The 23940-nt window shown below is 55.9% G+C and overlaps 1 protein-coding gene across 5 annotated transcripts in view; it reads left to right on the top strand.

Moving 5' to 3' along the window:
* Positions 1–23940, top strand: part of DLGAP4 (DLG associated protein 4) — a 182318-nt gene that overhangs the window by 118407 nt on the left and 39971 nt on the right. For 3 of the 5 annotated variants that reach the window (XM_066978612.1, XM_066978614.1, XM_066978615.1), the window contains 3 exons: positions 2893–3007; positions 5985–6035; positions 7082–7325. In XM_066978612.1, coding sequence (XP_066834713.1) covers positions 2893–3007; positions 5985–6035; positions 7082–7325 — 410 coding nt within the window. Of the gene's footprint in view, positions 1–2892; positions 3008–5984; positions 6036–7081; positions 7326–15162; positions 15437–23940 lie in introns of those variants that run through there. The other 2 variants (XM_066978613.1, XM_066978616.1) reach the window with 2 other exon arrangements.

Below are 23940 nucleotides of genomic sequence, written 5' to 3'. Positions count from 1 at the left end.
TAGCCCTGGTGCTAGGAGTCTGCCCCAGGTCCCTGTCCTCTCAGTGATGGGGGAATCCTTTGGTGGAGCTGTGCGGATTTTCTCTGGCTAAGGATCTGCTCCTCTAAGAGATTGTGGAGAACCCAACCCAGTGATGCTATTTAGATGCTCAGCCAGTTTGGCTGGGAACATGCGGCACATGGGCCACAGGCTACTGCAAGTGTGCCATCTGCTTTGCTCCACAGGTGTCCCAAGGTGTCTGGGACCAGCCAGAGAGTGCCCCTTTTACACACTAGGCTGGGTGGTCCCCTGAAGACAGGAGAGATGAACTAAGAGGCCTGGGACCCGGTGTGGAGGGAGGAAGACTTACAGCCAGCCAGCAGAGCAAGGGGAACACAGCAAACGTGCTGGGCAAGGGGCTAGCCCTCCCAGGATGGGGTCTGTGTGAACCACCTGAACAGAGGTTATGCTTCCCAGGACAAAGCACCCAGGGGCTGTGACAGGCTGTGGGCAGTTCAGATGCTGTAGTCAGCACCATACGTGAGTGGCACAGGGGCAGGAGGAGGCAGGAGCAGCTGCAGATGAACTGCTCAGAGTTCAGCAGATAGAACCAGACAAGTGAGGAAGCAGCAGGCAGTGTGGAGACCCCTCATGGTGGCATCAGACTGTGGAGCAGATGCTGCTTTCTGGTGGGAGACGGTGACAAAGCTAACTGCAGGGAGCCCTGGAAATGCCTGCTGTGAATCCCTCCCCAAATCCATGCCTGCTCCATGGCCTCACACATACTTCAGGGGAAGCAGAGCTGGGTCCAGGGGTCTCTGGTGTAAAATACCCAAGTTGAGACACTGGGGTTCTTCCTGTCTTGGGCTAATTAACCACTCAGGTCACATCCATCAGGGTGTGAAACTTCTTCTGGACTGCTGGGGCCCAGCACCAGGTGGGCCTGGAGCATGGGCACGGCTGCCATCTGCTGACCACCCCCTTGGCTCTGCCCCCACCAGGGAGCCTTCTGGAGCTGTGGCCACTCTGGTTTTTGCAGGGTCTGGCCACTTCCCCCACCAGCCTGGCACGCTGGTGGGACAGCAGCTAGAGCAGAGCCATGGCCCCATGCCCTGGCATGGCTGCACACCCACCCACATCGCAGCCCTCAGTCTCCTCAGCCAGGGCTGCTGGGTCCCCTCCTGGTGAGGGGGTTATGGACAAAACCCTGTCATGCTGAGGGGAACAACAAGCTGAACAGATAGCCCAGGGCTTAGTGTGCCAAGGGACCATTGGTGGGTGGCCAAGCTCCGTAGTGAGTCCTCTGGGGGCTGGGTGTCTCCTCCATCACCCCTGGAAGAAGAGGCCCCTCTCCACGCTCATCAGCTCTGGGATGGAGACTCAGGAGCTGCCACCATCCTTCCTGGAGGTCTGCCTGGCCAGGACACTCCCTGCACTCCATCCTGCTGGCGTACAGACAGACTGACCTCCTGCACACCACAGCCCCTCCAGGTGAGGCAAGAGCTTCACCCCCATGCTGCTCTGCAGGGCCCACAGGTGGTTTAAGAGGCAGATCCTCTGCAGCTCACCCCCCACCATGCCTGTCTGTCCCCTGCTACATGCCCAGAGCCCCAGCAGTCCGCACAGAGACCACACCAGAGAAGTATGTGCGTAAAAGATGGCACTGAGCTAATGTGCAGGGCGGTCACACACCCACCTGGTCTGACAAGGACCTCTCCTCTTCCTCCACATCCCACCCATCCTCCCGCCTGCCTCCTGGCCGCTGCGCACCCAGCTCTCAGCAGGGACAGTTGCTCTGGTTTTGGCTGCGTCAGGCTCACTGACAGCCCTGCTCTTCTACTGCTGCTGCATAGGCTCCTGCCGAGCCCCGGGTATGGGACAGAGTGCTTCCCTCAGAGCCTGCTGCAAAAGCTGCTCTGGAGAAAACAAAGCCCTCTGCTCCTGAAGCAGTGCTATCCAGGCTTGGCTCCCCTTGAGCTTCTTCCAGATAAACTCTGGGGTTCCTCTATACAGACTGAATCTCAGAATCACAGAATGAGGTTGGAAGGGACCTCTGAAGATCATCTGGTCCAACCCTGCTGCCAGGCAGGATCACCTAGAGCATGTTGCACAGGATGGCATCCAGGCAGTGTTTGAATATCTCCAGAGAAGGAGACTCCACAGCCTCTCTGGGCAACCTGTCCCAGTGCTCTGTCACCCTCACAGTAAAGAAGTGCCCCCTCATATTGAGCCGGAACCTCCTGTGCTTCAGTTTGTGCCCGTTGCCTTTCGTTCTGTCGCTGGGCACAACTGAAAAGGGACCGGCTCCATTGCCTCAACACCCTCCCCTCAGATATTTATACACATTGATGAGGTCTCCCTCAAAAGCCAACAAAAAGTTTTGAAGATGTTTCTAATTGTGAAGTCAACAACAATATAATTGAAAAATCATTCCCCCTACCACCTCCCACCCCCTGCCCACCAGTCCAGGCAGGGAAGAGCAGGCTTCCCCCAGCATCAGCCTGTGCAGGAGCAGGTCTGTAGCCAAGTCTGTAACTGTGGGGGCTGGCACAGATACCATGTGTTCCCTGGGCTTGGGTTGGACAAACCTGGCATCTGCATTGCATTCCTGGGGGCTGGGGGGCACAAGATTTTGTCCCCTCTCCTTCTTCTGCACCCCACAAAACCTTCACCCATGTACCAGCTTAAGCCAGTGGCCAGCAAGGTGAGAAAGTGCTTCCATCTTCTCCAGCAGCTGCAGCGAGGGCCGAGCTGTGGATCTGGTGTACAGCATCAGCTCAGTGCTGCCGTCCGTACCCGTGCCTGGAAGAGGGTGCCAGGGCAGTGTGGTCTAGCTGCCCCAGCAGCTCCAGCACAGCCCCAGCTCTGCCCGGTCCGTGGGGATGCCCCTCACACCCTCTCTCTCTGCTGTAGGAGCCTGGACCGCCTGGACTCTGTCGAGATCCTCCTACCTCCAAAGTTCCCAACCTGGGAGGAAGAATACAACCAGATCTCCGACAGCGTCAATGAGTCCAGTTGCATCAACCAGGTGAGATGCCAGGAAGGCAAGCCCCACTGCATACCCAGCCCAAAAGAGAATGGAGGCTGGCTGATGGGAAGAGGAATATCCTTTTGCCCCTTAAAAATAAGGCACCAGTTGCATCCCAGTAACAGGTCTGCTGTTCTCTGGTAGTGTTATTAAACTCTCGGGGACAGCTCCTTAATTCACATGAGACCTCTCTTGCTCTAGCTTTTGCCTCCTCTCAGCACTGCTGGTGCAGCTGCAGTCACTGCAGCCGTGGCCATGGGTATAGCAGCCCAGAGCCCCCCCCATGCTTCACAGCAAGAGGGAAAGCTCAGGGCTGCTCCATGTGCAGGCTCACACTCTGCACCACCTAGCAGCTGCCTGCAAGGCTGCCCACTCCTGCTGCAAGCTCCGTTCGCTCGCAGAGTGGGCACAGAGCCTGGGCCAGCCTCGCTGGTGCAGAAGGCAGCGTGCAGCCTGAGGCCAGCTGCCAGGGACCCTGCAGAGGTTCACAGGGGACAGAAATCCCGCTCTGCTCTGAGGGCCCCGTCCTCAGGAAGCCAGTTGGACCTAGGCCCAAGGTGCCTGTAATTCAGGAGACTGTCCTGCCAGCTAACTGGGGGTGTCTCTTGTGTATTCCTGGTTCTCATGTCACAGGGAAGTCCGGACAAAGCCAAGGGTGCCAGTGGAGGTGCTAATGGTGGGTAGCAAACCCTGACCATGGCCTCTGGGTTTAACTCCCAGTCCCATGCTATGACCCATCCTCCCCTTGGTACGAAACTGGAGTGGCTCAGGACCTGAGTGGCTGTAAGCCAGCTGCCAGCAGCCAGGAAATAACCCATGCTGGCATAAGGCCGTTGCACAGTTCCCATGTGCTCATCTCCACCCCAGGACGGGGACCCCTCCTTTCGGAGGAGGTGTCTGGAGCAGCAGTGGCTCCACAAGCTTTGCCCAGCTGTGTCACTGTCACCCTGGGCCTCTGTTATGTCCCTTCTCTGTCCCTTTGTGCCTGCGTGAGAACACATGCACACACGCCCCCCTTCCATGCTGCTCCAGTCTGTCTCCCCACACACTGCCAGTGCTCCCTGATCAAGGGAGGCAGCACGAGGTTAACAAAGTGGGCTGGACAGCAGGAAACACAGCATGGAGGAGGGCAGGAGGTGTGTGCTGGCACTCCCCTCCAGGTGCACAGGGCTCCGAACTCACATGCATCCCCAGCCGGCTGCTCCAGCCACACTGCTGGCTTCTCCTGCTGCTACCTGCAGTTGGAGCCATTTGTGGAGAGCTCTGGGGAGAGGCACAGAGCATTGCTTGTGGGCGTACATGTTCCTTGTGGTCAGTCTCGTTCCTTGTATATTGATAAAAATGTGCTGGATGTTTTGTCGCACAGAGAAAGAGGTCAGGCCCATTGCATTCCTGTCCTTTGCATGTAAACCTGTGTCTAAAGCCAGGCCTTTGCAGGGAAGGGGAAACCACGGGCAGGCTGAGTCTGTGCTCTCCCCCACCCCACGTTTGCCATTTAGCAGCCGAGTGCAGCGTCCTCACGAAGGCATCAGAAGTGTCTTGAGGGGCTGAGCAGTCTGCACTGTGCCAGGAAGCGCCCAGCACATGCTCCTTTCCAGACCCAGACCTGCAGCCCTGTCATGCTGACTGCCACGGCACCAGCTCAGGCATGGGGCTGGTGTCATCATTTGTGCTTTGCCTGCCTTCCTCCAAATCAAAGACAGTCTAGTTGCAGCTGAATTGGGACTGAGAGGCCTCTCACAAAGTGCATAACTCTTGATTCAGGGTGGAGCTAGTACAGCCACTCACGTGTGCTGGCCTGATCCTCTGCCAGGTCCGAGCTGCCTTTTCATAAGTGCTGCAGGCAGCTCCTCCCCTGCCCTCCCTTTTGGGTGACCCCCAACATCTTCGTTTGTCCAGCAAGGCTTAGCATCCTCCCATACAGAAACATATCTCTCTCTCAAAGACAAGCCCACTCTGCCTGGCTTTGTGCAAGCTGAACTCCACCTTGCAAACCTCTGGAAGTCTGGGGTTCATCTGATGTGTGTCAGCATCCACCTCTCACAGGAAGGGACCTGTTGCCAGACAGAGCCAGCTGCTGACCCCCGACACTGCTGAGACACAATTTGAGCTGTGCCTTACATTGGATGGCCAGACCCGGCCCCCAGAGGCAAGCCTCTTCCCTGAGGTACATTTTGAACCTGGATTCTTCCCAAGATGTGTCATCTTGAGCAGCTCGTGAAGGGAAGAGCTCCTGGAGTGGTTGTGCTCTGCAGACCAGGGATGGAGGGAACAGCCAGGAGATGGGGAGAAGGGATTCCTCCCTGCAGGCACTGCAGTGTCTGTCAGGCATCTGTCCATATGCCAAGCGTGTGCCATGGCTTTGCTATGGAGAGAAGAGAGCATTGCTTCCATGGGGCTTCTTCCTGGTGCAGGGGCAGAGGAGATAGCAGCAAGGTGGCCAGCCCAAGCCCGAGCAGGGCAAAGGACGGTTTCCCTGATGCGCAGTGCTCAGCCTGCCCGTGCACCCAGCTCTGCAGCTGCAGGGCCATCGCTGCTCCTGGCCATGCCACGAGTGCTGGCCAGTGCTGGGGCTTTGCAGGGTGCTAACCAGGAGCCACACCAGTCCTCATCCCACAGCCACAGGCACCCTGTGTGTGCCCAGGGGTGCCCCAGTCAGGGTATTGTGTTTCTGCTGTCAAAGTGCCAGTATGCCCTGTGTGTGTATATACACGGTGCATACAACAGGCTGAATGCATCAGCAGCTTCTCTCCATCTCAGAGGCGTCCCGTGGAGCTTTGCTGTGCCTTGTTTGTGGGGCCTGTGAGGCATTTTGCTTGGCATCTTATGGGCTCTGAAGTTTGTACTGAAGTGTCAGCGGTGGTGGCCCAAAGGAAAGGGCTGTGTGCTCCCCTCGTCCTTGGTCCCTGTGCAATGGCTGTCTGTGTGAGGGCTGCCCCTTTCCTGGCCTTTAACCTTCTCCAACTCTTTCTTCCAGATCTTTGGACCCCCCTCACTTATCCCTCAGATATTTACCCATGGAGAGCAGGTACCGTCCCGCTGCCATTCCCTCTTCCTTCCTCATGGAGCTTTCTTAGGTCTCCCCGGACCCCCGCCGCAGGGTGCGAGGCAGCTGTGGGGCACCCTTGCCCAGGGCCACAGGAGGAGAAGGATGCACTCCCCAGCCCAGGGCACTGCAGGGCGACTGGACAGTTTGGTTCCCCCAGCCTCAGCGGAGGGTTCAAGAGTGTTTTTGGGGATAGTGACGAGTTTTTTCAGCCAAACCCTGTGGAGCTCGGGGAAAGGCTACGGATGCCAGCACTGGTCATAAATACTGTCCTTGAAGCCAAAGAAAGGGCCAGGAGAGGTGGAAGTGGCTGACAGGGCAAACCTCAGCATCTCTCATCATCGGTATTTCAAAACACTTGCTGTTTCAGGCTGGCTCTGGTTTGATCTGGGTGAGTCTCCCGAGCTGAAGTTGGATCAGCTACTGCCCCTCAAGGACAGGGCCGGGCCAGGGGAGGTGGAGGCAGCAGGGGAGCAGGGAATGGAGCTTCCCTGCTCAGGCCATGTCGTGCTTCAGCCTGCACCGAGCTCTCTCCTGCTCCCCATCTCAGGCAGGGCTGGGATGACTTCCCCACTGTGCCTCCAGCACGGGTCCAGGTGGCCTGGCCCAGGGCACAGAGACGCCCCCCGAGCCTACCTCACTCACCGTGAGTCCGCCACAGTGGGGTCTCGCAGCTGAGCTCGGGGTCCCCCAGCCATGCCAGCAGGGCAAGGGAGCTGCTGGAGGCCGGGCAGGGATTTCGGCCTCCCGTACTCAGCCTTTCCAGCAGAGACTGGGGAGTGCTTTACTGGCACCGTGGTGGTAAGTGCCTCCTGCTCCCGCAGGGATCCTCTGGCCTGGAAGGAGGGGCCCCTTTCCCCTGGCCAGAAGCCCCATGCCGGCCAGCACTGCTCCTCCCGCTCTGCCTGTGTCTGGCTGAGACCGCTTGGGAGCCACCGCACAGAGGGGAGCGGAGAAGGCTGCAGGAGGGAAGGGAAGGGGCCTGGCCCTGGGCAGGGGGTGACTGCTCTGCCCCTTTTCCTGTGCAGGCGAGAGAGCCGGAGCTGGGGGAGCAGTACGAGGCGGTCTGTGACTCTACCTACAGCGAGGCCGAGTCGGCTGCCGCCGAGGTGCTGGACTTGCCTCTGCCCAGCTACTTCCGCTCCCGGAGCCACAGCTACCTCCGAGCCATCCAAGCGGGCTGCTCCCAGGACGAGGACACCGGCTCCATCCGCTCCATCTCCCCCCCGCCAGCGGGCAGCCTCAGCGGCAGCAGGACCCTGCCCACCAACAGTGAGTGCCAGCGAGGCCACGGCAGTCGTGGGGATGGGGTGTGAGTGCCCAAGGTGCTGGGGGTGCAGGGCGCTGCCCTCAGACACTTTGCAGGGTGTCTCCAGCCTCTGTTGTCCAAGATTTCCATGGGGCCTGCGTCTCTGAATTTGCTCCGTGCTGGCAGGGCAGGATGCTGCCAGGATGGCCGTGTCGAAATCCCTGGATGTGGGTGCCAAAATGGCAGACGGGCTCTGGTTGCACGGTTGTTGTAGGCTGCAGAGGTTGGGCTCAGTGCCTTCGCTCAGTGAAGGCAAACCTGGCTGGGAGCACTGCAGCTGGGAGCACCCTGTGGGATGCCCACGTCGCCCTGCTGCGTGTTGGGAGCACTGGCTGCCCTCCTCACCCCAAGTCCCACGGGGCTGTGGGTGCAGTCCTGCTGCCCTGCACTGCTGATAGCTTCCCTCCTCCTCCTCCTCCTCCTCCTCTCAGTTATGCATCTGACCGTAATTCCTCCAGTCTGGGCTGCGCTTGGCAGCTTTGACCTCTCCCTGAAATTCTTGGGAGCAAAAATTCACGTCAGGGACTCAGCATTCATTTCCCCCAAGTCTGAGTGAATCCTGATCTCTTCAGCCCCTTCTGCCAGAGGTAAAAACTGGGGCTGACAGAAGGAGGGAGGGCAGAAGACATCTGCCTCCATCCCTCAGTGGCAGAGAAGTGACAAGGCTTTGGGTTTCACCCAAAGTCTTTTACAATAGAATCATGGAATCATTTAGGTTGGAAAAGACCCATAAGATCATCAAGTTCAACCATCACCTAATGGTACCAAGTCCACCACTAAACCATGTCCCTCACTGCCATGACCACACGTTCCTTAAATACCTCCAGGGATGGTGTCTCTATGTCTTCCTTGGGCAGCCTCTTCCAATGCCTAACCACTTTCTGTGAATAAATTCTTCCTGACGTCCAATCTAAACCTTCCCTGGCACAACTTGAGGCCATTTCCTTGTGTCCTATCACTTGTCACCTGAGAAAAGAGACCGACACCCTCCTCACTGCAGCCTCCTTTCAGGTAGTTGTAGAGAGTGACGAGGTACCTTTTCTGCAGACTGAACAACCCCAGTTTCTTCAGCCGCTCCTGGTAAGTCTTGGTTCTTTGCAGACTCCCGTACAGGGCAAGACTCCAAAAACAGGTCTGGGGTGCCAAGTCTGGGGAAAAAGGTGAACGGTGTAAGTTTGCCCCCTCTGGACCCTCAGGGTTTGTGATTTTGCCCAGCAGTCGCAGGCAGGTCAGACCCTGCCCAGCTAGGAGAGGAGCGTGCACGGCCAGAGGTGCTCCTATGCAGCCCAAGCATTGGCCCAGTTCCATGCAGCAACCAGGGCAGAAGAGGTGACAGTGACAGTGTCACCTGGCCACACCCAGCCCACAGGCTGCTGCTGGCATTATAGCCTGGAGGAGAGTCTTCCAAAACCTTCTGACAAGGAGGTGCTGGGAGTTTATCCTTTGGCTGGACTGGCTCCAATTGCTTTCTTTCCCGGAGACATGCTGGGTGGCAGCAGCCACACAGATGTCTAAGGCACCTAGTCGTGTATGCCCCTCAAGTGTACTAACCTAGAGACCCCCATCTGACATCTCTGGTGTGAGGTACAAACAGGTCTTGCGCTGAATTTCAAGGCATTAAGGAGCCTTTCTGAGCTCCAGTGCCCAGCGCCTGTAGCCTGTGTTCTTGTCCCTGAGTGGTTAACGCACTATGCCCACCTCTAGATGCCTCTTCTGGCATTACTCATTCTGGGCAGGCCCTTCTCTTTTGATTAGTAATTACCGTATTGGACAAGAGCTCGGCCTCTTCCTCAGAGGTGACTCCAGGGCAACTCCTTCCCCTTGGGCAGGGCAGAGGCTGGAGGCAGCGCTGTTCAGATGTTCCTGACCCTTGGGCTGTCTCTCCCAGCACTGCAGCAGAGCCGGTAATTTTGCAGAATGGTTGCAGGAGCCAGCTCTGCCACACATGGAGCCCCACCGAGCACCGCTGCTGGGGTGAATCACTTTGCCAGGGTGCTGGGGTCACCAGCCCAACACAGCAAGGTACAGTGAGGGCAGCTCAGACCCTGTGGACCTGGCATCAGGGAAGCCTCAGAGGGCAGAGCTGGTGCACTGTGTCGCCAGGTACCGGTGCCCCAGATGACACTCACCTGTAACACAGAGGAGCTGAGGTCTCCCATCCTGCCTGTCCAGCACACCCACTGCATCCTGTCAGTGGTGTCACCGCGGGTCTGGGACAGCAGCGGCAGCACTCTGTCCTCAGCCAGGCTGCACAGAGCACATGGTTTCAGTCCACAGATCCAACTTGCTGCTTCAGCCCTGTGATGAGCTGAAAGGAGGCTGTGTAACTCTCAGGAATGCTTTCAGGAACACAGATGAAAAGATGATGCTCTGGATATGGCAATACTAGGCAGACCGCAGAGCAGGCAGGAGGAGTGAGAGACAGCATCTCATCAGGGCTGACCACGCTGCTGGAGACGCAGGGCAAGCAGCAAGCCCTGTCACCCACAGGGACACCCAGACAGGTCCAGCTGGGCAGGGTGATCCTGGCATGAAGGCACTGGAGAGCACGCGACCCAGCTCTGGGTTGGCGCCCTGTGCCGGCAGTAGGCAGGGGGAGCAGGAAGGGGAGCACGGGCAACCCACAAGCACGGCCCACTCCCACCCTGCTCCTCCTGACAGCGCAGATGATGCTGAGCTCAGCACTGCTGCAAGCCCCCACCAGTGCTGGGAAACAACAGCAGGTGCAGCACAGAAAGGGGCATTCAAAACAACTCGTTGCCACCTTTCAAGCGTCACCTCTCTGTGACATGACCCAGCGGAGATTTGCTGATTTTCAGAACACCTTCCATCCCTTTACTTTTGCTGCACGGGCTTCGGAAAGGAAATAGATTTGATGGGGGGGGGGGGGGGGGTGAGGAGGAGGAGCAGAGAAGAGCATCTGTGTTTGTGTGTGTGCACAATGGGGAAGGCAGGAGGCGAATCTGGACAGCAGTCACACCTTTAATCAGGGACACGGTCTCAGTTCCTCCTGCAAATGCACGTGTTCATCCCTGAGGCTGTAACTGCTGGGTGCGGTACCTTGCAGCCTGAGCAGCACGGCAGTACCTTGCAGCCTGACGGCATCAAGCTAGAGCAACAGAGAGAAGTGGGTGCCCCACTGCTTGCAGGCCTAATTGTTCATGGCCTCTGCTCCATGCTGGGCTCTGGGAAGAAACAACCGAGAGTCCTCACCCCGTTCCCCTCCCGTGGGCACCCTCCTCCTCACCATCCATGCGCTGGCCCAGGGGAACTGCGCCCATCGTGTTCCCGGTCACCGAGGGGAGGACTGGGTTTCTTGTCTGTACAGACACATCCTACAGAGGCACCAGCAGCAGTAATGCTGTGCCTCACGCAGGTTTCTTGATCTTCGAAGGGCCGAATCGTAAAGCTAAGCAGTATTGTGGGGGTTCAGCCCCCAGCTGAGGAGAAGAGGAGATGCAGCAGGCTGTATTTCATGGAGGACTGCAAGCCTCGGGGTCTGCAGTGTGCGCAGACAAACTCCTGTGTCACTAGCATATTACGGGGCAATTAACTCCCATTTGACAGCCAGCTAGACAGATGATGAGCTGCCCTTGATCAGCCTTAAACAAAGCTTTGTGCTTTGCAAAGTGGGAGACTGAAAAGCCCCAGTGAAACCTATTCATCTAATTGCCAGGCATTCTGCCGACAGCCACAGAGACTCCTGTGTATTACAAAGGGCTCCCCAGCCCCAGTTCCTTCTTATTAGAGGCATCACTGGGAATTGCTTGCTTAATAGACTGCGTGAGGATACAGAGCTGCACTCGAAGGGCCCTGAATATTTGATGTCCAGGGTAAGAGGGAAAGCAGAGAGGTGAGCAAAGCACAGAAAAATAAGCTGAAACCCCAGCCCAGCCTCCAACCTATGCCCCAGTGACAGCCGGGAAAGCTTACACCAAACCAGTCCCTGCTCGAGCTCTTCTCCTGAGGCTTTTTGGTAATGGCAGCCTTGCTCATGGCAGCACCCTGCCCTGGGATTCAGCAGCCTGTTCCCAGAAGCCCAGGTGCCCGTCTCCTTACTCTGTGCCCAGATCTCTTCCAGGGAGGCCAGGAGATCCAGCTCTGCCTCCTCCTTCGAGGCCTGGGCTCTGTTGACCTGTTTTTGCTACTGGTCGCTGAGACAAAAGACATCCCTGAGAGCGTGAGCTCCAGACGGCAGCTACCCTCCAGTTCTCCCTCTCTGCTGGCCCCATGACAGCAGCACCGGTGGAGCAGAGGCTGCAGACCCTGAGCCCAGCCTGGCAAAGGAATCACAGAACCTGGTGCAGAAGGAGACCAAAAAAGTCCAGTCCTTCGCTCCAACCACAAGCAGGCACGAGGCCTGTGCCTGCAGCAGCCAGGGTTGCACACACCTTGTTGCCATCCACAGGCCATGGCTTTGCCAAGCCCAAGCGGGTATGAGGGCTCTCTACCTGGGATACATACTCCTCAAAGGCATGACAGAATAGCTCCTCTTCTGCCTCCAACCAGTTTTGTGTCTCCTTTGTATTGCTTTTTTTTCCACAACGGAGCTAGTGAGATAGTTCCCAGGACCAGTGCTGTGCCGGGAACGCTGCCCTGCCCTGCCCTGCCCTGCCCTGGGAGAAGGCAGATCCCAGCCCTGGCACTGACAGCCCCACGCACGGCTCTTGCAGGAAGGGGCATGGCGAGACAAAGCACCTGCACACCTCCACGCTGTGTCACGGGACAGCAGCATTGTGCAGCTGACCAAACCCCCAAAGGCTGCCTCGCTGTGGAACGAGTTTCCATGGCTTCCAGAACTGTGATGTAGCAACGGCTTTTGAGGGAAGACTCCCTTCCTCCTCCTCTGCAGGTCACAAACAGGTAGACAAACTGTGCTCTTCTCCTCCCTCAGCTGGCCAGCCACAGAGGCCACGGGCACACCTGGAGCCGGAGCAGAGCGTTCTCTTGGTGGGGAAAAGCCAGCGATTTGAATGCAGAGGAAAGCACGGCACAGGCCAGAACACATTGTTCAGCTAGGGTGTGAGGGGCTGCAGCTGAGCAGTAAGGTACCGGAGTGGCCCCTTGCTAATCGTATCAACTAGGGCTGACCCCATATGGCCTTTGAAGAGAGAGACTGTTATCGTTTCCTTCAGATTTTCTCCTTCTTTTTGACCTAGATTTCACGTTCCAGAAATAGCTTTCTCTGACATACCAGCAGGAAAGAGATAAGAGAGAGAGAGTTGTCTGTGTGTGTGCACACCAGAGAGAGATTTATGGTGTGTGCTCCTTCAGCACTTGTAAGGGAAAAGGGTGGATATGTATGTTCCATGATCTGTTCTGCAGGACACAAAGAAATTTATGACATCTGATTCTCTCCATACTTATCTGCTCATTTTTCATCTCTAATCTTTTCCTTGTTATTACGGAAACTCCACTACCAAACCCTGAGCCCCAGTCTGTTCCCTTTTCCCCAGGAACTCCCCAATGCTGCTCCATGGCTGTAACCCTGCCATTAAACTCCATCACCAAAAAATACCTCTGTCCTGCAGCAGCGAGGCTGCACTTGGTGCTCTCTGCTGTCACATTTTAGCCCTACTCCAGGCAGCACCCAGTGCAGCAACCTTTCCTTTAGTTGCTTGCATCCTTTGTGGCACCACAGGAGCTGGGCGGCCACCAGTTTGGGCCTCGCAGCAATGCCACTGGCCCAGATGCTCGGGAAGGGGGGAGCTGCAGCCCACGCGTAATGCTGCACCCACATGAGCAGACACGGGGGAGGCAGAACACCTTTGCCTTAATACTGGGAAGTGAGCATGGCCCCAAGGACCTGACCACATCTGCCTCCTCCCAGTGGGGGACATCTTTTGAACTGCTTGTTCAAAAGACACCTGCCAGCATTTTCCTTTGTTAACACAGTCAGAAAGCCAAGTCTTTCTTGTTGCTTGCTTTTATCAGCTGTGCTGGCTGCAAAGAGCCAGTAGTGTGAACAAAGGAAAAACCAGAGCACCCAGGGGTGCCCCAGCTTGCTCAAAGCCACCAGAGAGCAACAGCAGAGAGCCCTCGTGTCGGTGCAGTGCTCTGCACAGCAGGCGTAGTTCTCCTTAGGCCAAGGGACCCAGTATCGATCAGCACGCTGGCACTTCCACCACCCATGCAAACTAGGTGAGCAGAGCTGCCTTCAAGCCAGGCCACCACAGACGTCCCTTTGTGTCCCCCCCCTCTGCACCTCCTTCTGGGACCAGCCTGCCAGGGCCATGCCATCCCTAGAGCAACCCCGCGGTGGTCGATGATGGCCTTACAATGGACCAGGGACCAGGTGACGTGCAGTAAGGAGATGCACTCAGATCTGAGCATTTGCAGGATTCCAGGCCGTGCAGTCAGATGAGGATTTCTTTCTGCGTGTTTCTCTCATTCCGGATTGCTTTTCCTCTCCCCCCTTCATGCTTTTCTATCACTTCTTCCATCTACTGAGCCACTGTATGGTCTTCTCAGGAAGAGATCAGCTCGGAGCTTTGCAGAGTTGCTGACCACCTGCGTGACAAGGGGCTCTCAGTCCACCGCTGATCCCCACTCCCCAGCCTGTCCTTGTTTTCCAGGCTGAAAGCTTTCTTGCTTGTCTTGGTAGGCAGCAGAGGGGAGAGGCCCCAAGCCATGGGTGTCTCACCGCTACAACTTTGGCCCCACTTGGGCTCTGTGTTAGCGAGCTGCTGCAGAACAGCCACGGGGACTCCATCCCTGAAAGCCAAGGCTGGCGGTGCCTCAGCCCTACCTACCCTCGCCTAGCAGCGCTGAGCTGGGCACGCCACTTCGCCCAGGCGCTTTCCCTGTTCCTTGCTGCAGAAGCCAGACCAGCCCTTCTGCGCTGAGCACAGGGAACGCGCGGAGTCAGAACTGGACCAGAGCATCCGAGGACCGACCGTACCTCGAGCTCAGGCAGCGCGCCTGCTGCCTGCCTGAGCCCTGCGGCAGCACCGCTGCCCACAGAGCCCCGCGCTGCGCCCGAGAACGAGCCCCCTGCCCACGCCTGGCTCACGGCCACTGCCTTGTGCCACGCCGCGGGGCAGATGTGGCAGTCCAGATGCCCAGCTCAGGGCTGCCCAAGCAGAGGAGCAGCGACGCAGCAGGAGGCACATCCGTCTGCAGGGCTGCGGGTGCCGGGCCGCGGGTGCCGGGCTGCGGGTGCCCTCTCCCCCCGCAGCCCGCCTCAGGCTGCAGCCCAGGGGTTGACCGGGCCCGAAGCACAGCCCTGCAGCACGCAGCACGTCCAGCTAAGGGAGGCTGTGCTCTCCCCGTCCCTGCCACAGCGGAGCCCGGCCGGCCACTTCGGGAAACCCCCGCACCGGGAAAGCCCCGCAGCCCCGCCGCTTCCCGGCCCGTTTATCTGGGCCCCCGGATGGAAGGAGACGTCCCTCCCCGCCGGCCCTGCTCTCACCCCGGGGCAACGCCGCGGCCAGCGCCCCGCGCCCCCGGCAGGAAGCCGGACCCGCCCCGTGCGGGACTCCCCCTCCGTCCCCCCCGCGCCGACCTCGGGGCCGCCTCCGCCAGCGTGGCCGCGCCGGGGCCGAGCAGGGCTCGCGGTGCGGGGTAGCCCCGCCGGCCTCGCGCCCGCCTCCCGCCGGGGCGGCCCCGCTCCGCCGCCCCCCTCCCCCCTCCCCCCCTCCGCGGGGGCCCGGCGGCGGGCGGGGCGGGGCGGGGCGGGGCGGGGCGGGGCGGGGCGGGGGCGGGGCCCCTCCCGCCGCGCCTGCGCGGGGCGCGGGCGGTGACGCGCGGGGCGTGCCGGCGGCTTTAAAGGCGCGGCCCCGCCCGCAGCGCGCAGCCGGAGCGGCGGGCGGGCGCGGTGAGTGCGGCGGCTGTGCGCGTCTCCTCCCTTCTCTCGCCGGCCGCGGCCGCAGGAGCACCGAGCGCGGCCCGAGCCGGGCGCCCGCCCTTCTGTTCCGCCGCCGGGCCCGACCTCCCCGCCGCGGCCGAGCGGCCCGCAGCCCCCCTCGGCGGGGCGAGGCCGAGCGCCCCCGCGCCGCGCCTCCCCGTGTCTCCGGTCCCCTCCGCCCCTCCTTTGTGTCTCCCATGGCTTTGTGTCTGGAGCTCCTCAAGCAATGTGAGTGCGTGCCCGGGGCGCGGCGGGCGGGGGGCCGGGCCGGGCCCTGCATGGCTCCGCGGCGGGGGCGCCGCGCCCCGCCTGCCTGCTCCGCTCCGCTTGCCGCTCCCCGCGCCCCGCGGCCCGGGACGGGCGGGCCCCGCTTCCTCCCCTGCTTGCCGTGGCTGCCGCCGCGGGGTCGGGGCCCCGCGCTTCGCTCCGCCCGGCCGGGGACGGCTGCCGCCGGCCAGCGCCGCGCCGAGGGGCGGGAGGGCCCCGGGAGGGCGCCCGCCTCCCGCGAGCAGGCGGCCGGCGGCACCGGGCCCTCGCCCGCTTCTGTGCCTCAGCGAGGGAGCCGGGAGCGGGAGGGAAGGAAAGGAGGAGAGCTGCGTTACCGGCCGGCCAGCGCCCCGCTGCTCCCCCCAGCCTCTGCTGAGCGAAGCAGGGTCACGGCAGGTCAGTGCCCGGGTGCCCCAGGCCGGTGCTTAAGGCCTTGAAGGAGTCCCCGGGTGCTGTAGAAAATGAAATAGTGTTTCGCTAGATCGCACGCTTCCCGAAGTGACACCGACCCCTTTTCAAGGTGCTGTTAGGATTCTTCCTCACCCCAAGAAAGGATGTCTGGATGCTGAACGGATGCCGAGGTTTCCAGTGCCCGTTGCTGTTACGGGCAGGCGCTCAGCAGCACCCCGCGCTCGGTGGGCTGGCCACAGTGCTCCAGTCTCTCTGGCCTGGGATGAGATCAGGTCCCAGCTGAGGCTGCCTGGTGTTACATGCCAACGGTGAGCTGCCCTGCCCTCTTCAAGGGGCTTGTGGCTTAGGCTGAGTGCCTCTGAATTTAATAGCAGCAACAGTTCTGGTGGTAGTGTGAGGTGTCAGAGGGAAGGGTGTTTTACAGTTGCTTTGAGCACTGAGTAACTGTAAACTCCTAATTTCTACTGGAGTCTTTATTAAGAGGTTCAAAGAGAAGGATTATTTCTAGGATGATGTTGGTAGGAGTAATATTACTTATTCTGTGAAAGTATGGACCTTGACCTCAGGGCATACCGGAAATGTGTATTTGAGATGGGAACGGAACCGGGATCTCTGGCTCCTGGGCTTTAACTTGTGAGTTGGGGGAGGGCAAAAAAACACAGCATGTGGCATTGGGTCCTAAAAATAAATTCCACTCATGTGGGATGATAACAAGCCAGATTGCCAACTCGTGTAAGTTGGCAGACTTGACTCTGAAGGGTCCAAATTGCTTAGCTGGTGCTTGTTCTTCCAGGAGAAATTTGCTGCTGTGAAGTTAGTGCTTTGAATGTGTTTGTGGGGAGAAGCGCACATAACTAGTGATCAGATCTAGCCCGCTTGTCTTTCAGATAAATATCATGTGTGCTTACTCTGCAGCAGTACATGGGTTTCAGGAAAAGGTTACTTGTGGCAGACAGATGTTGTAGTTAAGGAAAATCTAGAAGCTTGTCCTTCTTTATTAAGATGCAGGTGCTAAATGGCTGTTTAAAGGAAAAAAGGAATTTTGCATCTGTAGCTTGTTAACATCTGTAGTGTCTGTACAAGCCGTTTCTCTGTAGCTGAAATAGGTGTAAGGAGGCCCCTGGATCTGTAATGTGGCCTGTAAGTGCTGGGGCACAGCCACTGTGTGGCATGGCAGCTCTGAAAGGACAAGAAAGCCCTGTTCAGTCCCCAGCAGATCCTTGTCAGCAAGGGCAATAATGGCAGAACTTAATTTTCTTTATTTGTGGGTTGGCTGTATGGAGAAGATTGAAAATGTGGTGTGAGTTGGTAAATCGTGCAGCCCTCAGCACCTCCGAGGCCAACAGGTACCTTTGTGGAACTTGATCAGCTGTAGCTTGTGCTCTGTTCCTCTGGCTGCAGGGGCAAATGTTGTCAGCTGCTGGGGAGAGCTTGCATTTTGCTTTGCAGCTGTGGGTGAGTCAGTAGTTGGATACCTAATCTGCATGTGCAGTTGAGATTTGTGGATGCTTCTGGCTACTTAGCTCAAGGTTATCCGTCTGCTGTTCTAACATAACGTGTAATGCATGGGAGGCCTGCTGTTCTGTGAGCTCACTCTGAGCTGTGCATGCTGCCAGAGCAATGTAATTTTAAAAGCTTTTAATGGATAACTAGTAACTGCCAAGCACTTACAAATAACTGTATGTCAGTTCTGGTCTCCTCTGTAGAGCTGAGTCCAGCCTCCGGTAGTTTGGAGTGAACTATTCAGTGGAACCTGTAACAGTCTCTGCTGCTAATTCTCTTAATAATGCTGTAGATGTCTCTGCAGAAATAAGGTTGCAAAGCCATGCTGCAGCAGGGCCTGTTTTTGTCTCCTCAGCTGATACTTCTGCTCTGTGCAACCTGTGTGACAGCCTCAAATATTTTTTAATGGATTGAGGAGGCATAATTGGATTCAGTGCAGTGCAAGTTACAGTAACATATGTGAGCTGCAAGGATTAAGGCTGTGCAGGCGGGTGGCCTTGTTCAAGAAAAATCTACTGTAATTTCTTCAGTGAAAAGTTGTCAGTGTGTTTCCTGTCAGAGCAGATTTAAAAAGGGAGGGGAGAAATACTAAGTATAATTGCAGTTTGCTTGGAAAGGAGATTAGAGTTCAGGCTATTGGATCAAGTTCTGTGCAGGCTGTATTTGAGGCTTGAGGGATGAGAATGGTGAACTAGGTTCCCCTGGGAGAGCTCACAAAGAATGTGTTTATCCCTCCCTTCTCTCCTGGTCTGCAGCCTGTGACCTCTGGCTAGCCTACCACCTGGACAGAGGGAGAAGTGGGGGGACAGAATGATACTGGGGGTTTGAAGTAACTTGTCCTTAAACAAGTGAAAGGTAAACTATTCACAGGTGTGCTAGTTAATGAGGAGAGCAGGAATTCTGTCTGCTTCAGTTCCTCTTGTGGCATTAATGAATTATTGGCCACTTGGTGCAGATGAGAACACTGTGAGCCTTCTGTCCTCTGCAGGAGCAGTAGGCAAGGGAAGTAACTACTGTAACTACCCCATGACTGAAGTCCTGGCCTAAGCTTAGCCCTCTGCTTCACTTTTCTGCCCTGCCAGGATACGGCCTATAAGCCTGAAATGTGCTGTTTCAGAAGTATTTTGAATTTCTGCTGAAGATAGTTAAGTGTTCAAATACATAAATGTGTGAATCCATTTTTTAGTTTTTACGGAGACTGAGCATAACAGACAATGCGAGGTAGGGCAGTAATAGCATTTACGTACTGCGGTATGGACAGTCAGCTGTCCGGGGCAGTGACAGTCCTCCCCTGCAGGTGATAATGAAGCAGGAAGGTTGTAGGGAAGTCTCTTGGGGCATGCTGCTATAGTGACCTGAAAACTGTAAGCAGGTAAACATACAGATTCACCCAGCAGTGTGTAACAGTACGGTTATATAGGAAAGAATTAGGAGGCCTGAAGGCAGCACTTGTTGCTGAGATGCTGGGGTTTGCTGAAGGTCTGAAACCTGAGTGAGTGATTTGTTGAACAGGGCTGTGAGGAGAAGGTGCACTCGATTAGGGGCTTCAGAGCCTGCCTTTCTCCCTCAAGGAGAGGAAACTGGAATTCCCCTGGAGGAATTGTTCCTGAATTTTTGTTTGCAGCATTTATATGCTCTGGAGAAGACAGCAGCAGGGTTGTGATTCTCTTACCTTGCCAGGTCTGGTGGCTGGAGGTTTGGTCTTGTGAAATTACTGCTAAAGGAGCAGAGGGGCACGTACATGTACTGTGATGCAAGAAGGATGTCTGATACCTATGTGGGTTGAAGTACTACACCCTGCCACTGCTCCCTCATAGCAGACAGCGTGTGCAGGAACTTGATTATCCTTACTGCCATATGGGATGTCTAGGGGTTAAGCTTGTCATCTCTTCTTGCAACACTGGGAGAACAAAAAGTCTCTTTACAGTGGACTAGCCAGAAACAGGCTGTACCTTGCTGCATCGAATGGCAGCACTCATAAGAGAAGCAGTACAAGGATGCATAAATTTAACTTACCACTAGTATTTACATTAAGGACATGTTGACTCTCAGTTTTGTACATCCTATTTAGTACTCTTTAAGAAGTCCAGATTTGACTGCAGTGATCTCTTCTTTTAAGCCTAATTCTAAGATCAAAGCTTAAGCTACTGTGTTGTCTCTCCAGTTTGAAACTGATGGAAAAACTCAAGTAGTGAATGTCTGAAGTAAATTCTTACGTGATGTCTGAAAAGTAAATTCTTATGTGTAGTGTGAGCTGTCAGTGTAAAATTAAAGCAAAGATTAGAAGCCGAATGTGACTTTCCACTGATGCTCTGTCATAGTGCAAGGTAACATTTGATGAAAGCCGAAAGGTATTTAAGAGTTGATAAAAGGGAATTTTTAATGGAAGTTCTTGTCATAAGATTAGTCAAACTTCTAAGAGAATTATTTGCATTGTTTTTTTATATTTGGGGAATGTTCAAACTGAACGTAGTCCCTGCAGGGCATTTGCTGTGCTCAAGAGGGATCTCAAACTTCATAGCCGGGGTGGGGATACCTACAGTTGCATTAAACTGAAACTCAAAACTGGGAAGTTAACCCATACCTCTTGGGCCTTATGTACTAGGCAACTATGGATGTCTGATGCTAGAAAGTGTCCCAGGTCACAGTGGAAATGTTCCCATGAGGATTCTTGAACCTTCCTCTAAAGGTGCTGGTTAGGAGCTGCTGCACTGCCTGTTTGGCTGCCAGACTGGTTAGTGCTGTTCTTACAGAGAGCAGCATGCGTCAGAACAGCTTGAGCGCCAGCATGCTATTGTACAGCCAGTCTCCCCTTGCCTCTTGTAAGGTCACTTCAGTAACTGTTTTGTTAAGAAGCCTTCTCTTCCTTCTTTGAACCCTGAGGCTTTTCCCAGTCTCTCAGCGTGGCCCAAACATGAGGTCCTGAGTCACAACACTTCTGTCCAGGAACTCTTCCAGGTTTTCATGCTCTCTATTGAAAGGCTACCAGTGTTTTCTTGTCTGACCTGCCAGTTGAGTAGCAATCCTGGGCTGAGGATTTTGGCCTCTTAGCGCTGCTACTCTGAGCAAAGCAAGCTCCTTGGCAGTGTGGAGCTGGCGGAATGCTCAGCTGCCTATGGTGTGCAGGGGGACTCCCCTGGGGAGAAGATGGGTTTGGGAAGTTGGCACTAGTGGAACAGGGATGGAGAGCTTCCACCCCCAAGTGCCTGAGCAGCTGCTTATTCTGACCCATTGGAAGGAGAAAGAAGTTGGACAGCGCTTGCACAACCTTGAGCTCTGGTGCTGGACAAAGCAGCTACTTGGATTCAGAAGTGCTGGGTTCAGTGACCCTCCAGGTTGCAGTGTGCCAAGAACAAGGCCTTGAGCGGGGAAATCCTGGGTACCAGGAAATGGAGATCTGTAACCTGCAGCATGGTGGCCAAGGCAAGAGGCTGCTGCTGCCTGAGCTTGGCTTTGCACTTGGCACCTGGCTCCAGTGTCTGCATCTCACTGTCACCCTGCAATCTTCTAGGGTATTCTGGAGGCGGCTGCTGCTAATAGTTATATTATGCCACACATTAGCTTTTATCACTGCTCTGTTAACTTGCTTACTAGAGATGAGTGCTGCAAAATGCTCTGGGTTGCTGAGGGGAGGCTGCCAATGCAGGCTCTGATGTTTCTGCTATTGTGGAAGTTGCTCGTGCTTCTCAAGCCAAATGACTGGGAGGAACCATAGGCATTTGGGGAAGGGAAACAAAAGGCCTGTGTGGATCTGTCCTCAGTCCTGAGCAAATGCTGTCCCTGTCTGCTGTACAAATTGTGCATGCCTTGTGTGTGCTTTCAGTGGACATCTTTGTCCCTCAAGAAGAGGCCAGTGTTTAAACTGACCTGCTTGGTTGCTGTGTGGCTGTGGACTGGTTTCTGTAGTTTCAGTATGTTGGCTCTCTTGGCTCTTCGTCTTTGTAATGCTTTAATTCATTTTCAGAGTGCTTCAGGGAGTTGATGTCAAAGAGCCATCAGATCTGAAGAAATACATAAACTTTAGAAATAATGTAAATAGGAGTCAGGCCATTTTAGCTGTGAACATCTGGCCTGTTCAGAAGCAGGAGATGTAAGAGGCAGGAAGGATGGCAGCTGGGTGCGAGGAGCTGCTCAGGCCCAAGCTGGAGCGGGGCTGTGGCCCTCGCATGAAGGGCTGCACAGTGGTCGCATCACCACAGGGACGCAGGCTCTTGCTGCCTCAGCTGCCTGTGTCAGCTGCTGGGCTGATGTGTGGTGCTGCTGCTGGCGCTGGCCGTGCTGCCCTCTGCCTGCTCCCTGCTGGGCCAGGGCCCAGCTCCCCTGGGTGGCTGGGGCTGCCTTGGGGCATGGTGAGGCTCTGCGGTTCTGGCTGCTGTTCTTTGCTGTAGGGTGAGGTGAGTGGTTGGGCCTGGTGGTGCTGTCCTCCCTGGGAGGCCCACAGCTGGCAGGATCCAGGCACACTGGCCCCTGACCCCTGCTGCTGTCCAGTTGTTTGAGAGGAGCATTAGGTCTCTGTGTTGCCAAGTGCCGGGTCCTACGCTTTGGCCACAATAACCCCATGCAATGCTGTAGGCTTTAGGCAGAGTGGCTAGAAGACTGAAGAGGAAAGGGGCCTGGGGGTGTTGATGGATGCTCTGCTGAACATGAGCCAGCAGTGCGCCCAGGTGGCCAACAAGGCCAGTGGCATCCTGGCTTGTGTCAGGAATAGTGCAGCCAGCAGGGCCAGGGAGGTGATCGTCCCCCTGTGCTCTGCTTTGGTGAGGCCACACCTCGAGTGCTGTGTTCAGCTTTGGGCCCCTCACTACAAGAAGGACATCAAGGCCCTGGAGCGTGTCCAGAGAAGGGCTACAAAGCTGGTGAAGGGCCTGGAGCACAAGTCCTGTGAGGAGCGGCTGAGGGAGCTGGGGGTGTTTGGTCTGGAGAAGAGGAGGCTCAGGGCAGACCTCATTGCTCTCTGCAAATACCTGAAGGGAGGTTGTGTTGAGGAGGAGGTCGGCCTCTTCTCCCAGATAATGAATGATAGGACTTGAGGAAATGGCCACAAGTTGTGTCTGGGGAGACTTAGACTAGATACCAGGAAAATTTTTCTCTTGAAGAGTGGTCAGGCACTGGAACGGCCTGCCCAGGGAGGTGGTGGAGTCACTGTCCCTCGCAGTGTTCAAGAAGCACCTGGACAAGGTGCTATGAGATACGATTTAGTAGCTTAGTGGGTAGTATTGGTGATAGGAGGATGGTTGGACTAGATGATCTTGTCGGTCCTTTCCAACCTTGTGTTTCTATGATTCTACGTGTTGCTGTGAACCTCTGTAGAGCTGTGCAGGGCGCAGGGAAGGCTCCCAGCAGGCATGAGCCTTGCCTTGTCTTCCAGCCCCGAAGTGGTGGCTCCAATGCTGTTCAGGGCTGGAGGAACAAATGCTCACTAGCGAGCTACTGACACCAAGTGTGGGTGCGGTACGTACCCCTCCTCTCCTGTTGGGGCCTGTCCTGGGGAGGTGGCTCACCCAGAGAGGGAGGGCTGTTGAACATGCAGAGGAAACTTCCTCACCTGTCATCTTGGGTGTTAAATAGAGAGCTTTAAAGAGCAAAGATGAAAGTGTCTGTCATCTTGCCTCTTTGAAGTGCTGTGCTTTGTCCTGTCGGACTGACATTCTGCTGTGGTCTCCAGGCCTGCTGCAGCTCTCACCATCTACCCCGGCACACATGTGGCAGCTCTCCAGCAGAGTTGGTGGAGTTGCTGTGTGCTTGCTCCACAGAGCAAAGTAGGACTCGGGCTAATGAGGCCTCCTTGAATCAAAGGACAGAATTGGGCCAGCCATTTAGGCTGCTGGTGTTGCAACAGCAGTAGACTTTGAAGCACTGTCTGCTTTCTTCTGGCATGCTATTTGTGTGCTTACCTTTGATTTTTTTCTGATTTTTTTTAAAGTGTCTGAATATCCAGGGTGCTGGGAGAGGTAGCTCTAAAAATAACTTTAGAGGCTGATTGCTTCCAGAGTTGTTGTTTCTGCTTCCATGATTTCTTTCCCTTCTGTTGATAATGTTTTTTTTCCCTCTGCTTCAAGGTCTGGTTCACACTTAATCATGTGTTCTGCTTTCTTCTAGTTCTTGCTATGTTAACAAACATGCTTTGGGTATGGGTGATGGTATGTGTTCAGATAGCTGCTGGATGTGATTGCAGTTCTGGGTGAACTAGGTTGCATGCCAGAAATGCTGAAGAATGAATTAACTATTGGGTAAAACAATAGTTTTTGAAACACGGTGCCCCTCGGGTACTGTACTGCAGATGGAAGCATGCAGGTGTGTTCTTCTGCAGCTTTAATCTGTGGTGTTCACAGGTGGGGAGGCTGCAGGAAGACCTGTTATGCCATTTCTCAGAAGTGCCATAGGATGGCGTGTTATTAATGGCTGGATGAATCCCAGCAGTAACTCTAGTTGCTGTTAATGTTTTAAATCAAGTCTTGCTGTTACATGTGAAATAACTTCATAAAACTGAGGTAAGAGGTGGTAGAAGTATTGTGTACAGTGACTCTCACTTGGATGGATTTATGGCTGAG

Source organism: Anser cygnoides, chromosome 16 (genome assembly GCF_040182565.1).
Source record: "Anser cygnoides isolate HZ-2024a breed goose chromosome 16, Taihu_goose_T2T_genome, whole genome shotgun sequence".
In the NCBI taxonomy this organism is placed as follows: Eukaryota; Metazoa; Chordata; class Aves; order Anseriformes; family Anatidae; genus Anser; species Anser cygnoides.
The sequence above is the reverse complement of the archived record's forward strand: the minus strand, read 5'-3'. Positions and strand labels throughout refer to the sequence as shown.